Here is a 17347-nt window from a genome sequence, read left to right as displayed (position 1 = left end):
TTTAAATTCAGTTAAATTCGCGGCTAGATGCGATGGTGCATTATTATCATGTAAAATTCATAAACTGTTCTTCCACAATTCCGGGCGTTTTCAACGCATTTTCTCACGCAAACGTCGCAATACGGCCAAATAGAACTCCTTATTGACCGTCTGTCCATCTGGAACAAATTCGTGATGCACCAAACTATGAATATCGAAAAAATGAGCATCGCCTTGATTCTTAAGTGGCCTTGACGTAGTTGTTTTGGTTTCGACCCGTCTTTCCCATCCATTCCGATGATTGTTGACTTGTATGCATGTCAAACTCATAAACCCATCAGAGAACAACGGCAATTATAATGCGCTCCATGAATGTGGGAACGGAATTCGCACGATCAAGCATGTCCACGGTACTCTTAAAAAAAAAAAAAAACCAGCTTTATGGGTACGAGTCAAGCAATAACACGTTTCTTACCCAAAATATCAACCAAAATCATTCGAACAAACACGCGAGAGATGTCGAGCTCTCTAACACTTGCCTGACGGATTTCAAGCACCACATTTGGCATAATACTTTAGGACAGTCCTACCAAGTTAGCAAAATACAAATATCATTTACCCGGAGAGTTTAATTACAATTTCCGGGAGCTTTTTTGTCACAATGCCAGGCAGTGAGTAGCGTGCAAACGAAGTAATAAATAATTAATTATATTTTTTTAAATATCAGCATCTTATTACTGGGTTGCGTGTGCAGCAACGCCAGGCCGATCAATCTATCTTGGAGCTTGTTCGTCCTTAGCCATGTTTTACTCCATTTCCTCCCTCTGAATCCGCCTCTATATATATATATATATATAGTATATATATTAGGGTGTTTCTTTTTGAACTATTTGAACCTTGGCAATACCCTAAACAAAATTCCCTAAAAATTTTAGCCCTTAATATTAACATTAAGAACTGTACCAAGGCCTGTAAAAATTTCCCATAGAAAATACACTACAATCGTGAGTTTCTATCTTTAAATTCTTACAGATCTGAGGTATTTTATGGCATCGCTTTGACCTTAGACGCATATTTCTCAGAATTGTTCACTCTACAAAAGTGAGCTAGTACGGGGCTCTAAACCTGATTTTTCCATGAAATTCGCATTTTTTTTGTATTTATCTCGTAAATGACAAGAGCTACAGAACAAATTTAAATGACAAATTTGTAGGAAATTTTATTTGCTATAAAAAAGTTCCAAGGTAAAAATCGCCATCATTAACACTTCTCGAGATATTCAGTTTTTTAAATAAGGCTATATGCAATTTTCATAGATTCTTTAATACATTCCATCTAGAAGTGCTAGACGTCAAAATATACAAGTGCTCTTTACAACAAATTTGAATTGAATATGAAAGAAAAAATTATTTGATTTCTTGACATTAGTGGAAGCAGGAGGATGATCAAGGATCTGATGGGACTATTTATTATTTTGCTTAAAACGTGCTTAATATTTACATTTTTTTTGGCTTTCGTACTTATGTACATATGTATATATTTTTTTGGTATTTTAAATGAAACGAAAAGAAATATATAAAATGCAAGGTTGAAATTCAAATTGGGTTATCGTTATTTTTCGTAAAGGGTACACAAGTACATAATATGGATATATAACAGCATAGAAATTAAAAAATTATTGCATGACTTACTACTTAGTCGGCGTTTGAAGTACATAGCTGCAATATTCCTCGAATGACATACTCGGCGAACTTTGCGTTTCGTTGAGTTGTATATTTTGCTCGATTGCTTTGTAATCCAAATCTGGCAGAGTTTGATATGTTTCTTCAGCGACAATAGCGTCACACTTCATGTTGAGCACTAAATGCATCACCTCATTGTTAATATATTGAGCGTTCTTCGCTTCACTATTCACTTCATTTAACTGCAAGCGATAACGATTTGGAAACTTAGACGACGTATCTGGATTTCTAGACCCGTTCGAAAGTTTCGGGCACATTTTTTCTTCGTTATTTTTTATTTTTGTAAATTTGGACCGTAATACCGGTGCGGTTGATTTGACATTATCACTATTTAGCACATTTTTCACTTGTTTTTCCACAATCAACTTTTTAGACATGTTCAAGGGTAGTTCACTTTTTTCTAAAGAATTTACCATGGCACTCTTTATATAGTGTCTGGTCACTGATTTCTGCACTGGCACTGCCTTCGGCTCCTCATCATGACTAATGCTACTGTGGCTCAATTTATAGGTTATATAATCTATAGCGGAACTGGTGCGCCCCACACGTTTGTAAAGGGTTTTAAAATTCTCGATTGTACGTTCTTTTTCACTGAGACGCGCATAAGCGGTAGCTACTTTATAACAAAGTATGTAATTCTCAATACTTTTTTGACTGTTCCTTAGTGGAACTTCGGAACTTTTGCTGGTCAGCGTTATGCTACCAGCAGACACTTCGTATACTGCTTTGCTGTCGCACCACGACATATTCAAATTAGTTTCAGACCTGCGTGACAGATCTAGGACGCCGATGTCTTCTTCTGGATACTTCAGATGACCGCGTGGGACCTTTGCGCTTTTAACAGTGTTTGTGTTCGGAGTATGTTGAGACATTAGTGTTGACTTGGTAGCTTTTAAATGTTTGACATTCTTTTTATAAGGGCTAATTAAATAATTGGATTTCCTTGTTAGATCTAAAGGCTTTTCGTTATTAGTTGACATAGCCTTACCTCTGACAAATTCTTTTTGCATCATATTGGAGACGCCGCAGTTAAATATTCTTGAATTTGACACTGAGGAGTCGAACGAATTGTTTGTTTTATCTTTTGGCTTGTCGAAAAAGCTTGAAAGTTGTTCATTATTCTTCGTAATGTCGAGAAATGAAATTGGTGCCTTTCTTAGTGTTGGTTTTTCAGTGCTTTTAACGGGGTTATTATTTTGTACTTCTTCACTACTAGATCTCGTGTTTTGTGTATTCAACAGCAGAGAATTTTGTGTACCATTTAAAATACTACAATCTGCTACTAGACAGCTTGTCAAAATTTCAAGACATTCAGCGTTTTTCGACTTTTGTGTTTCTTCGTTAGATTGCCTTGATTTCTGAGTACCCAAGAACGCAGAAAGTTCAAGACATTCAGCGTTTTTCGACTTTTGTGTTTCTTCGTTAGATTGCCTTGATTTCTGAGTATCCAAGAACGCAGAAAGTTCAAGACATTCAGCGTTTTTCGACTTTTGTGTTTCTTCGTTAGATTGCCTTGATTTCTGAGTATCCAAGAACGCAGAAAGATCGTGTAATTCTGGTGTTGTTGCACGAAGGGAAGGCTGCACTGTAGGTTTCTGTTCATTTTTTGGTTCTGCTTCGTAAATTGGTAGTTTAGCACACTCTTCAGCACCAGGCTTTGTAATTTCTACTGTATCCGACGTTTTTTGACCTGGTGCATTATTGATAACTATTAAATCTCGTTCACTTTCTTGTTTACCCTGGCTTTCCCTTAATTTGTCAAAATCGAGATCACGTTGCTTTAGAAGTCTCTGGTATTTTAACAAAGTCGTATCTAGCGTTCTATCTAGAGTTACTTCGGATTTGTCTTGCATGTGGCTAACGGCACATTCATCAGCACTTCGCTCTGTTAGCATAGTTAACGATTTATCCTTAACACGCTTCCTTTGTGTGAAATATTGCGTTAATTTACTTTGCACGAGCGTTGAATTGTTATTGGATTGTTTATATGTAGTATTAAATGATTCTTCATTTGTGGTAGTATCCGTTATATTAAGATACTTTGCGCAATTCATTTTACTCTGTGCAAAGTGTTGTTCCACTTTAACTGCCTTCAATTTAATGGCGTCGTTACTAAGTTTTGATTTTGAAAAAGTAAAGCTTTTTAAATTTAAGGAAAGTTTATTTTTGTTTGCCAATGTGCTGTTAGTCGTTGTATCGCAAATTGTACTAATAGTCTTGGATAAGTTTGGTTTTACTTTTTTGTTGCATTTAGCAGTTACCCTTGTTTGTTGTTTTCGTTTTTTGGACTTTTTTGAATTTGATACAATTGTTGATTCCATGACACGTTCGTTTAAAATTAATGTCTCGTGCACATCAGCCCCAACTGAAAGAAAGATAAAGAGTAGTGATTTAGAATCTTATTCTAGAATTGTGTCTTTGGTAAATTAAATTTACACTATAATTTTATTTAAAAATTCCTAGCTGATACTTTCTCTGTAAATCTTTGTTAAATTTGTAATTGATTTAAGAAATGTTTTACTTTAAAGTATAATTTCATTTTTTATACATGTTTCAACATTTAATTTACAGCACTACGGCGTTTGCTCATTTTACTAAATCTTTCTATTATTTATTCTGGTTCCACAGAAATTTCGTAGTTTATGCTGAGGAGTACTAAGCCGTTCAATCTTTTCTGAAGCATCGTTGTTCTCAGCCATGTGTTGATTCGGCGCAAAGAAGAAAAGGATCGTTCAGCGCTAGCATTTGTATCTGGCAAAGTGCAGAGTACGTGAAGGAGAATATGAATCGACGGATATATATCATTATCGGAAGTGCTGAGGCTTTCTAAGGCAAAACGCACTTGCGTTCTCGTAGTCATTTTCATTTTCCATGGTTGTTGAGAAAGCGCTACTTCTGCTTTGAGCTTCATTTTTTGCAGTTCTTTGTTTCAGGGCAAGATTTTCCCAAAACGTTTAATTAGACATTCAATCCCTCAATTCCCACCCGTGGATTCGCCCCTGGATACATGGGGCGACTTGCCGCAATTTACATCGAGACTTTACATTGAAAGCGTCCAAAATACAGCTTGTGCAAGAACTGAAGCCACTCGATCTTCCCAAGCGACATCGCTTGGACGTTTTCGAACCAAATTTTGTTCAGCGATGAGGCCCATTTCTGGCTTAATGGGTTTGTAAAGAAGCGAAATTGCCGCATTTGGGACGAAGAGCAATTTGAAGAGATTCAAGAGCTGCCAGTGGTCAAAAATGATGACGGTGAGAACGTAACCGTCAATGGCGACCGTTATCACGCCATGATAACCGACTACTTGATGCCTGAAATTGAAGCTCGTGATCTCGGCGACATTTGGCTTCAACTAGACGGCGGCACTTCTCCGATGGGATCAATTAAAGGACAATATTTCGGTGAGCAGATAATTTCACGTTTTGGTCCGGTCGTTTGGCCACCAAGATGGTGCGATATCACACTGTTAGACTTTCTGTGGGGATATGTAAAGTCTATGCAGTCGATCCCGTTTCGATTCAGACCTTGGAACAAAACATCACGTGTATCATTACGTTACCAGTCGTAATGCTGGAACGAGTCATTGAAAATTGGATATTTACTGATAACAAGTGATTGGACTTCGCCAAATGGAGGTTAGGCTAGGTTAATCTTGTAGGCCAATAAGCCAGACATAGTCCAGTTTGGGATACCAGTTTATTCTCTTGCTTAATCAAACGAAACTATTTTTGAAAAGAATAAATTCAAAAAAGTTTAAACAGGCTCTAAGGCTGTTCACCAAAAAGTGGAAAATTCATCATTTTTGAATAGTTTGGCATTTACTTGTCGATCGCCTCCAACAAGCTATTTGTCGAAATTCCGTTCTATGTAATTGGTTCAAAACCGGATTTTTATGAGGAAAATTAATATTAACTCGGCAGCAATTTACAAAAATAAATATTTGAAAACTATTTTATGTTATTACAATAATAACATACATGTATTCACGACAAAAGCCTTAGGAATTATTTTTTCTCCGCCTTGTTCGCACTAAGCATCCTCTCGGAACATAGGGATAACGTGATTTCGACAGTTTGTGACGGCCATATTGGTTTACGGATTTGTGTAAAACTTTGAGAGTGTGTTTACTTTGGTACAACGTTTGGAAATTATCCAAGATTACTACGCTAATTCACGTTCTCCGGTGGCTATTGTAAAAGCTCTTCTCTTGGGTCTGGTTAAATACTGGTGTGGTTCAGGAAACTTAATTGCATCCCCAAAAATTTACCGTTTGGTGCGAATTGTGATGTGGCAGTATCATCGGAGCTTACTTTTATCGAAATGAAGTTGTTGCTGACCAATTTTTTTCCCCAGAATTTGATGAAATCGACGCCAGTTATTTCCAACAAGACAGTCATGTCTCAACAAATTTGAATTGTTACTGAGAAAATATGTCGATCGATACTTGTACGCAGGTTTCAAAATCGAATGCGAGTTGGTGGCATATTCGAATAATACTTTTAGCACCGGTAAGTTGGCAGTATCGAATATACGACATGTCTTAAAAAAAACGATTCATATAATTTTTTTTTTTGAAAGAGGTTTAAAATTTCCATGACCCTACCTCTGAGTTGCGGGCATAAACTCAATTTATATAAGCGTTATTTTTCGTAGGACATTAATCACTTATTGTAAAGCTTTAAGTTTTAACATAAAATATTTGAATATGAATTGAAAATTACCTAATGTAGCATGAATTACATGTGCATACAGCTGCTCAACATCAGGATTTGGTAATTTAATGGTTTTCATAAAACAACCGTACTCCAAAAGCAATGAATCGCTGCAATTCGAAGAAAAAATCAATAAATAAATACATACATACATACTATATATATATAAAAAGGGAGTATATTGATCACTATTACTTACAGATCTTCAATGAAGAGCAGCAGCTGATTCTCGGAATCACCAACAATAAGCAAGGCATTTATACCATGACAAATGTAAGCCCCATTAACTTGTCGCACACAGACGCGCACCAGACTTTGTGAATCTCGCGTCAATTGTAGGGAATATTCAGGGAAGGTTTGTTGCAAATTTTGCAATATCTCATCGCCAAAGGGATATGATTTGTTCAGTATCTATCAATGAAATCAGTAAGATAAGTTGAAAAGCCAACAAAACAAATTTAATTCAACAAACAATACATACTGACATATCTGCAAAATAGATTAGAAAAACCGTTAAGATGACAAAAAGGCGCAAATATAATTCATTGCTAACACAAATTGCAGTCGTTTGAGTAAAATAATTATAGGTTTGTAAACAATTGAGGTGGACGACAGATAGCTACCGTACGGGTGACCTACCTACCTGCTATATTATTAATACTATGTACATAGTATATACATCAGTATAAAAACAAATACGGTAAGTATCTATGAGCGCCCAAGCAAACAGAGCAATAGTTAATTTTCCCTTGTTGCACCTACCGCTTCAATGGTGCGCGCGTCTGTCGCTCCCAATGATTTCAATGTAGTTTTCCCAGCACACACCAGCTGAGCTGAGTAAACGGCACCGATTTTCTGCAATTGTTTCGCTGCATACTCCGAGTTTTCCCACAGCTTGGCGTGGAAGCATTTCGCGATTGTCACGGTATGCAATAACGCCTTGTAGCGGCCCAAATGCAATGCATGCGCTTGATGCTCCGACAAGCGCATATACTCCATTAGACCTAGAAACATACATCTTTGTACATACTTATAAATACATATGAAGGAGTAGTTGAGAATGTAGTGATAGAAGAAGAATGCACAAATGAAAATGCTTGCAAACTTAAATGTGTAAATTTAACAGCGCTAAGAATTTCATAGTTAAAATGAAGTTATAAAAGCATTCGTTATGCTGATAAGTGGTAAAATAAAAAATAGCAGCCATACATTTAGCAATGCGATCACCGATGCGTAACATTTTCAACGATTCCTGCGCCAAAGTCGGGAAGGCGATCGGTATATTTCCAAGTACCGCTTGCAACAAGCTGCAAATTAGAAAAATTATCACACATTAAATTATATTTAATACAACGTCAATAAGATATTAAACAAAGTAATATGGTTTGCCACACTTTGCAGCTTTGAAGCGTTTAGCTTCCGTGTGAAAAAATGCGACTGATACGAGGGTGGGAGATAATATAATAATACTAATTTTAAACATTACAATAAGATATTCAAAAAAAATTTCAAAATTTTTGAAATTAAAGTTGAAAAAGAGTTATTATTATAATATAAAATTGTTCCATTTAGTTTAAAAATAAAAAAATAATCATGTTGAATTAAGAAATTTGTAAACGGCAAGCCCAAAAAGTTTGAAAAGCACATCTAGTTTAAAATTTAAAAATTGTTTTGCCGCCGTTCACAGCAACTCAGACTGACATTTGGAACGACTTGGCGCATTTTACGTCGAGATCTTAATTTGAAAGCGTACAAAATACAACTTGCGCAAGAACTGAAGCCGCTCGACCTTCTCAAGTGGCATCGCTTCACTATATGGGATCTTAAAAAGTTCCAAGAAGATCCGACGTTTTCGAGTCAAACTTTATTCAGCGATTAGGCCCATTTTTGCCTCAATGAGTATGTAAGCAAGCAAAGTTAATGCATTTGGGACGAAGAGCAACTTGAAGAGATTCAAGAGCTGCCATTTTTTCTAGAAACAAAAACGGTTTTCTGTGGTTTGTTAGGCGGTGGAACGTAAGGCGGATGCCGGTGAGAACGTAAACGTCACTGGCGACCGTTATCGCGCCATGTTAACAGACTATTTATGCCTGAAATCGTGATCTCGACGACATTTGGTTTCAACAAGACGGCGCCATCTCCCACACAAAGCATCAATCAATGGATTTATTGAGAAAACAATTCGGTAAGCAGAAAATTTCACATTTTGGGTCGATAGATTGGTCATCAAGATCATGTGATATCACACCGTTAAACTTTCTCCTGTGGGGATATGTAAAATTTATGCGGACAATCCCGCTTCGATTCAGGTCTTGGAGCAAACAGCACACGAGTCATTCGCCAGTTACCTATCGAAATGCTCAAACGGGTCATCAAAAATTGGACTCATCGGAAGAAAATAGCTAATTCAATTCAACTCAGATTGACAAAGTTATGAATTGTTCGAGCAAAATGGTGCATAACGCTATACATTTTGTTAAAAGAGATTCTAATTTGCTGAAAAATAAAAAATCCGAAAAGCACCTGTACGTAAAACAACGGAACATGCTGATAAAGCCAACATCAGAAAAAGCAAGGCTGGTCCTTTTAAATCTTACCGAGAGTTTGTGGCTGAAATAAATGAGGAATTTGAGTTTAATGTATTCAGTAAACTTCTACGAAAGCTTCTCATTGATGCCCCTTTTTTTACGAATGAGTAAATGAAAATACATTGGAAAATAGTACTTTTGAGCGATGAAACAAAGGTGAATTGTATTGGAACCGATGGCAAACCGTTTGTCAATTTTGTCAATGTTTTGTAAAGTAATTTTTATTATAATTCTCAAAAATCGCCTTGGTTTAGGCTGTCACACTGGGACTGCCCCTTAAATAAGTGTTTAGAAAAACTCCAACGCAGAGTTTGTGTCGAGAATTTCAAAAAATTAATTTATTTTATTTTATTTGTTTGAAGCGCTTCGAATGATATGTTATCTTCTACGTATTCTTTTTAAATGACCTATTCGGAAGCGTTGAATGTCACCATTTTTTTTTTAATTTAAGCAGAAACAGGGCAGACGCAACCATTTGATCAACATTTTTTTAGAGATAGAAATTAAAAGTATGGAAGAAATATTTACAAAATTTTTTAAGACCTTTGGCTTCTATTTAACCCACCCTCGTATATGTTAAAATATGTGCATTTTCATAACAACCTTCGGGATTGCCCACTTTTCACGAATCATTAATAAATTACCATGAAATTTTATCCTCACGTGTTTTGATACGCCCGAGGCGGGGAAATCTTAATGGCGTATCATTTAGCGCGTTCAGCAAACGCTTCTCATTAACTCTTAGTGTAAAATCACTGAATTCTCTGCAGCGCACAATTAGATCAAACATTTTTAAAAATGATTCATCGCCTCGAATCTGTTGGAAATAAAATAATTTTTTTTAGTAAAATAAGTGTGATATTCACATCTATTATTAATAAAATTATAATATGCGTATGTAAAAGAAATGATTTTCATTCCACCAATTTGTACTAACCTGCCGAAAAAGCTTCATGGTCTCGAAGCATAAGTAATATTTAGCCATTAATTTGCCATAATTGGTGGTCTGCACATCTAATTCATTTTGTGGGTTTCTAGAGATGAGACCAGCATTTTGAAGCTCTTGTATTTGCACCAAACACAGCTCTGGAGGAGTAAAATATTGTCAATTCAAGGCATTTCAAACCACGACTATGTTTTAGTGTGATCTTATGTTTAATTGAAACTTACTTTCCAGTTTGTGCTCAATAATATCCTTATCGGTGTTTTCTTCTAATCCATAATATGAGGGATTTTGCATTGATCGCACGTAGAAGTAAGTGGAACGCATCCATTGCATGGCTACTTCCAGATTATTTATGGTACCCAAAGCGATTTCCGAATTGAGATGTTCAGCCAGGTGTTTGTGTAAATGTGATTCGATTGGCATTGTGCCATTCACCAAAGTTTCATATTTTTGCTGGAATATAATTATAATATTATCAAATATTAATCTTATTAAATTTACCAGAAGCTTCCGTTTTAGTTATATATGTACATATGTATGTATGTATATACTTAGGTATGTATATTATACAAAGTGGTCAAACTTTTGACAGCGCGTGGCGGCCATGGTTGTTTATATGTATATGTGTGTCAAATTTTATCAGTGTGTTTTGTTTGATATTTCATCATGTCACGTTTCACTTTCGTACCACGCTTGGAAATTGTCTAAGATTATTACGCAATTTCACGTTCTCCGGTGGCTAGTGTAAGAGCTCTTCTCGCAAAAAACGGGCTTCTGAGGCTCATTTCTGCCTTAATGGCTTCGTCAACAAACAAAAGTGTCGATATTAGGGTGCGTGAAATCCTCGTACGTCACGTCTAAACATGGATACATCGCGTGCAAAGTTTGGCAACGCGTTAATTTCTCGAAAGCTCGAAGAGAACATTCAGCACACTATATGGTAGCTGAATTTTCCGCAGAAATGCTGCACCGGGCCATCGAAAATTGGCGTAAATCGTCATTGCCTCTACTCGACAATTCTACGCAACGACCAACAGTTGGTGTCAAGACAGGACCTTACTCTTGTAGAACCTAAAGAGGTGATCTAGAAACTGATGCCGAGAGCAATTATGGAGGGAACACTTCTCCAGCCTGCTGAATGGCAGTGAATTGATAAGGAGCATGCATCAGCTTCTTTGTTGAATATGCTTCTCTGAAAGCATGCCCGATGATTAGAATTTAAGTGTGACCTGCCCAATCAACAAAAAGGGAGACCCAACTATCGTGGGATAAGTCTCCTAAACATCGCATATAAGGTTCTATCGAGCGTAGTGTATGAAAGATTAAAGCCCACCGTCAACAAACTGATCGGACCTTATCAGTGTGGCTTCAGGACTGGAAAATCTACGGCCAAATCTTGCCGCCGATGACATCGATATTATTGGCTATAATAACCGCGCCGCTAGTTCTGCTTTCTCCAGATTGGACAAAGAAGCGAAGCAAATGGGTCTGGTAGTGACCGAGGATAAGACGAAATATTTCCTCCCACTTCACTGTTGACAACATCCGGTGTGTTTAACGTGGGTACTTGTTGACGACAGCCTTACTCCACGGCGCTCAAAAGCACAGCGGATCAAAATAATGCGTTGATCAGCGCCCTGAGAATGCCAAGCATTTTCAGTACCAATTGGCAATGTGTCATGGACACACTAACCACCTTGGTCGGGTTCGAGGCCCATCTAAAACCTTTTCCGTGCTTTGGGTCCGGCACACTGTTGCAATACAACTCCACATTCCACTGACAAGGTCAGTTCTTCCCGCATTTGGGTTTTAACCACAACCACCACGAATCTCCACAAAGGGCCAAACCCAATGAGCAGTTTGGAGTTACCGCCAAGGGCTACTGCTCCCCGTGGTACCAGAATTAAGTCTCCGGTCAGACCTCGTAGCCGAAGCTACTACCAGTTGAGCTTCCATACGGCTCTGCACTGGTAGCCAGGATATTAGTCGCCTCTTACGACAGGCATGCCTTACCACGGGTATATTCGGTTTCCCCCCTGAACCAAAGGGGATCCCCCTTACCCGCAGGGGGATTCACTGTTGACAGTCATTACTTCGAGGACGTAGATAATTTCGTGTACCTTGAAACCAGTATTGATACCAACAACAACGTCAGCCTCGAAATCGACCGCAGATTAACTCTTGCCAACAGGTTCTTCTTCGGATATGAGTTTTCATATGAGTTTTCTTTAATTTGTAAAAATCCCCAAGTTAATTTTATAAATTATTCACATTACTTTCAACTTTAAGCAATACCTCTTTTGCTTCCCATATTTTATTTTCTATTTTCATTCTAATTAAATTTTTGTACTTATTCACACGACGAAGTAAAATTAAGTAATTAAATTTAAAAATATACATAGCATATCTGGGTATATTTATTTTCTGACTTTTTGTTGTTGTTGACTACATAACCTGTAATCGTAATTACCAATACCACTAATCGTTAGTACTCGTTTAATGAATTACTTGTTAAAACAAGTCACTTTTTAGCTGTCCAACTACAATGTCAAAGAACTAAACAACAACAACAAGTGTGACGGCAAGCAGCTTCAAGCAACGACCATCAAGTGCCACAAATGCAAAATCAGCCATTTTTAAGCCACACTTGGTGCAACCAAGCGGCGTTGTAACCATTAAACTGTTGCCCCAACAACAGCAACAAAAGCACTGGCCTCCCTTGTGACGCCACATCGACGACGACAACGGCAACAACAAAGTGATGCTGTTGATGCTAATGATGAGTCCAAACATTGAGTACAAGCAGTTAGGCAAATATTCATTGATGCATCGGCCGCTCATAGCTAACCAATATTTGCAGGTACACCGTTTAACTCGACACTACGACGTTGTGGCGATGTGCCGACGTGTTGCCACCAATGATCTCATGTGCAAGGCATCATCTTGACATTTAAAACGCTCACGATTGCCACCAATTTAAATATCGGTGCAGTGAGGAGTGGTGATTCTCCTTTGCATGTGTCTATACATGTATATGTGTGTACATATAGATATGTGGCTGTGTGCGTCTTTATTATTATCCACATATGTGTACCTTCCAAGTTGACTTGCTGACTTGTTTGTCTCACTAAAAAATAATAGTAATAAATAAATAAGCCAATAAAACCTCGTGGGGTTGCGACCGCAAACGGTGTCATCATTTCGAAATTAATTATTTATTGTAAACAGATTTGATAGGTACAAATAAGTTGTTTTAACCGAAAAAATTTTATGCATACTTTTTATACCCTGAACAGGTATTTTAAGTTTGTCAGAAGGTTTGTAACGCCCAAAAGAAAACGTCGGAGGCCCTTTAAGGCTCTAAAATGTCGGCTAAATTGCAAACACGGCTACGATTACATTTCTCTACCAGTTTACGTCAATTTTTAATGACCCGGTGCAGTATTTCAGCGGGAGTTTCAGCTACCATATAGTGCGCTGGATGTTCTCTTCGAGCTCCACGAGCTTTGCTAGTCGATTGGCGTAACCCTTTATTTAACATATCCCCAGAGAAAATAATTTCACTAGCTACTTTGAGAGTAACGAGTCGCCAAACTTTACTCGCAATCTGTCCATCTTTAGACATGAAACATGAGGCGGCGTACCGTCTTATTGGAAACAGAGACAACGTCTGATAGTGTTTAACGTGGGATTCTGCTGGCGACAGCTTAACTCCAGGTGCTCAAAAGCACAACGGATCAATACAATGCGTCGATCAGCACCCTGAAAACTGGGTAACGATTTTCAGTACCAATCGGCAGTGTGGCATAGACACACTAACCACCTTGGTAGGGCTCGAGGCCCATCTAAAACCTCTGCCGTACTTTGGGTCCGGCACCCGATTGCTATGCAACTCCACATTCGACTGACAAAGTCAGTTCTTCCCGCGATTTGGGTTTTAACCACAGCCACCACGAAACGAGATGTGGTTTCCTGAACCACACCAGTATTTGCTTCATTTCATTAGCGTCTTTTTTGTTTGTTGACGCAGCCATTAAGCTAGAAATGGGCCTCATATGAAAACACTTTTTGCGAGAAGAGCTCTTACAATAGCCACCGAAGAACGTGAATTCGCGTAATAATCTTGGACAATTTCCAAGCGTTGTACCAAAGTAAAACGCTCCCGAAATTTGGCACAGATTACTATCCAAGACGTTGCCACAACATCCGAAGAAATTGTTCGGATCGGACCATTATATCATATTAATATCATACAAACTGATCGAAACCAAGTCCTTGCATGTAAAGTTTTTTCTTTGACAAGATATCTTTACGAAATTTGGCACGTATTATTGTTCAAGGTAACGGTACAATATCCAAACAAATCGTTCAGAAAGAACATCTATAACATATAGCTGTCATGGAAACTGACCGATCAAAACCAAGTTCATATATGGAATATTATAGCTTCGGTGCAACCGAAGTTTTCGTTCTTTCTTGTTTGTTTTAAATGCGATCTTTTGGTGTCAATGAGGTGACGAATAGGTTAAAAGCAAAACCAAATAAATTTTGGTATCGAATTTTCGGGCAGCGAGAAGTTTAATTACCAAAAAAAAAAAACATTTATACCGAGATGATACAAGTAGAACTAATTTACTGCAAAAAGCAAAAGTTTTCATGTCAAGGATAGTTAGGCGATTATGGTGGATAGAATTACGATTGCCCTTCGTAAGCAAAATTAGAACTCTACTTCATATAGGAATAAAAAAGTTACTTCGGCTGCCTTCACAAAAGGGTTAGAAAGATATTTTGATCGGTTAGCGGTTCCGACGAATGAATAGTCAATTGAGAAAAAAGTGGCAAGTTCAAAATTTCAGGGCACTGGAGAAAAGGCAGCACCGATGCGCAGATGGATAGAGGCTGTACTGGCCACCAGAATAGTTGAAACCACAGTAGGGAATACCAGGAGTTGTCTCGGTACTACAAAACGCTGCCCACAGGGTGGAGTGCTGTCCTCCTGCTAGTTTTGCTAACTGGCAATGGGATACGCTGTCAAGGATATGCGGATGACATTGCTCTAGCTAATGGCAAATCCGGGGATACTTCCTGGGACTTAGTATAAAGAGGTTTTAACTTGGCTAAAGAATGGTGCAGTGGGGTTAAGCTGAGCCTGAACCCCCGAAGACAACCAAAGCCTCGTAAACGATCTCTACCCGGCCTCAAGAAACTAACCCTTGGGATCAGAGAGGTAAAGTTGACTAATATGGTCAAATATCTTGATCTCAAGCTAGATTCCACTATGCGATGGAAGCAGCATGTTGATCTGAACACTAAAGCACTAATAGTGTGTAATCGATTAGCTGATAAATCCTGGGCTGCAAGCCAAGATTTATCAGGTGGTTGTACACCATGATCGTGCCATCAATAATTATATGGGGTTGTGGCTTGCGCCTCAAAAGCATCGTAGACTTCGGTAGGGCTCCAACTATCGAAGCTGCCACAACTTGCATGCATCTGCATGTTGGGTGCCTTGCGCACGTGCCCGACGGCAGCACTTAAAGAAATGCTTTAGCTCACATCACTTCCCTTAGTAATCGGTCAGGTAGCTAAACACACACTGCTTTAAATGACAGTAGAAGAGTGGCGCAGAAGTAAGGTAATCTCATGCCAGCGGATGAAGAAATTAAGTGGTGTAATATCATTGGCTCTTCTTCCAATGGACAGCATTACCAAAATGGTAAACTTCATTAAGAAGTTCAAGGTTACACTTAGTAGTAAGGCTGAATGGAATGATTCCACTCTGGAGCTGCTGCTTAGGGACAGTACAATCAAATGGTAGACCGACGGTTCGAAGAGGGAAGGAATTGCTGCAGGAGTCGTAGGACCATCCACAAAACTCTGCATACCTATGGAACGTTTTCCGAGTATTTTTTCAAGCACAGCCTTTGCTTTAAGTCAGTGCGTAGAGATAAACCTCCCAACGCAACTATCCCAACGTACATATAACCATACTTAGCGACAGTTAAGCGGCACTTAAAACAATCTATGCCGACAATATCAAATCGAATCGAACGGCTGAATAGTCTATCGAAACTTAACAAAGTGCACCTCATCTGGGTGCCCGGTCACAAAGCTATAGCCGGGAGTGAACCGGGTGAACATGTAATCAATCTCCCTAGGGACAAATTCAGGCTACTTGTGGCATTCTACGATGGGCACAGACTAACTTCTTGTGCAAATTGCCGGTTCTGCGACAAGGAGCCTGAAACTCCAAAATACCTGCTAATTGGCTTCATAGCAGTTTGCAGACGCAGGATAAAGGCCCTTGGTTTCATGTTCCAAATAAGAATCACATCGCCACACTAGCACCTAGCGGTTTATTGGAATTTATCAATATGCTGGGGCTAAGTAGGTCGTTTTGATTTAGGAGAGGGCTCAATCGTCAGTTAAAAATTAATTCATTTGCATATCGATATATAGTACATATTCCAATAATTCACAAGAAAGTGTTGTCTATAAAATGTAGAAGAAAATGAATTTGGCCTTGGAAACAATCTAATGCATATCAAAACATGATTGCATCTTATTCGGAGGAGGTTAAGAGGATAGGCTTTGACTTGGGCCAGTAAATCTAAATTTCGTATCAACTGTTTCACATTTTTCCTGTTAAACGGGATTCGAAAGAGGGAGTGTATCTGTTCTTGGATTTTATCTACAAAATCAACCACGAAGCAGATGGGTCGAACATTTTAACAAGGTGCGTTCCAAAGTAAACAGGACTTTTTGAATCTAGCGCCTCCTGATGGCGCCATCTATATGTCGACTGGTGCGTTAGATACTGCTATCTTCATCGATTGTCCAGTGAGAATTTCATGAAGTGATGTTATTGCGTTTTAAGTGTCAGCATGTTTGTGTAATCGGTGCGAAAATGAGCTTCGAACAAAGAGCAAACATTAAACTGTATTTTAAAATTGGTAAAACTTTTACCGAAACGTTTCAATCGACGAAACAAGTTTATGGCGATGATTGCCTATCCCGTAGCAGAGTGTACGAGTGGTTTCAACGTTTTCAAAGTGGTCGTAAGGACATAAATGACGATCAACAGCGGGCCAATCAAAATACGTGATCACCGGAAATTCCATCAAAACTGTGCGTGAATTTCAAAAATCAGCCGAAATCATCATTGAAATTCATGGAAATGGAATTGAGCATCCCCAATACATCGATTTATCGCATTTTGAGCGAACATTTGGGCTTACGAAAGGTGTGTACGGTGACTGACGACCAAAAATTGCTCAGAATCGAACATTCGAAGGGCGATTATTTGACCAAAAATCACATTTTAACCATTCACCACTCCCCGCATTCACCTGATATGGCACCTGGATATGGATATGG

General features: G+C 38.4%; 1 protein-coding gene across 1 annotated transcript; it reads right to left on the bottom strand.

Moving 5' to 3' along the window:
* Positions 1-1669: 1669 nt before the first annotated feature.
* LOC120774570 lies at positions 1670-9814 on the bottom strand. The gene is made up of 6 exons (XM_040104303.1): positions 9669-9814; positions 7646-7743; positions 7199-7440; positions 6636-6847; positions 6446-6546; positions 1670-4086 (listed from the first exon to the last, which is right to left on the bottom strand). Exons 1-6 carry the CDS (start codon positions 9812-9814, stop codon positions 1670-1672), a joined length of 3216 nt encoding a protein of 1071 aa, XP_039960237.1.
* Positions 9815-17347: the final 7533 nt, after the last annotated feature.

Source organism: Bactrocera tryoni, chromosome 4 (genome assembly GCF_016617805.1).
Source record: "Bactrocera tryoni isolate S06 chromosome 4, CSIRO_BtryS06_freeze2, whole genome shotgun sequence".
NCBI classification, from domain to species: Eukaryota; Metazoa; Arthropoda; class Insecta; order Diptera; family Tephritidae; genus Bactrocera; species Bactrocera tryoni.
This window is presented reverse-complemented; position numbering and strand designations above follow the sequence as displayed.

Coding starts and splice junctions, on each gene's coding strand:
- LOC120774570 (XM_040104303.1), bottom strand. CDS start 9,814: ATGTTTGATCTAATTGTGCGCTGCAGAGAATTCAGTGATTTTACACTA. Junction 7,744..9,668: donor CGTGAGGATAAAATTTCATG/GTAATTTATTAA, acceptor TCTAATTTGCAG/CTTGTTGCAAGCGGTACTTG. Junction 6,547..6,635: donor CTGCTCTTCATTGAAGATCT/GTAAGTAATAGT, acceptor TTCGAATTGCAG/CGATTCATTGCTTTTGGAGT.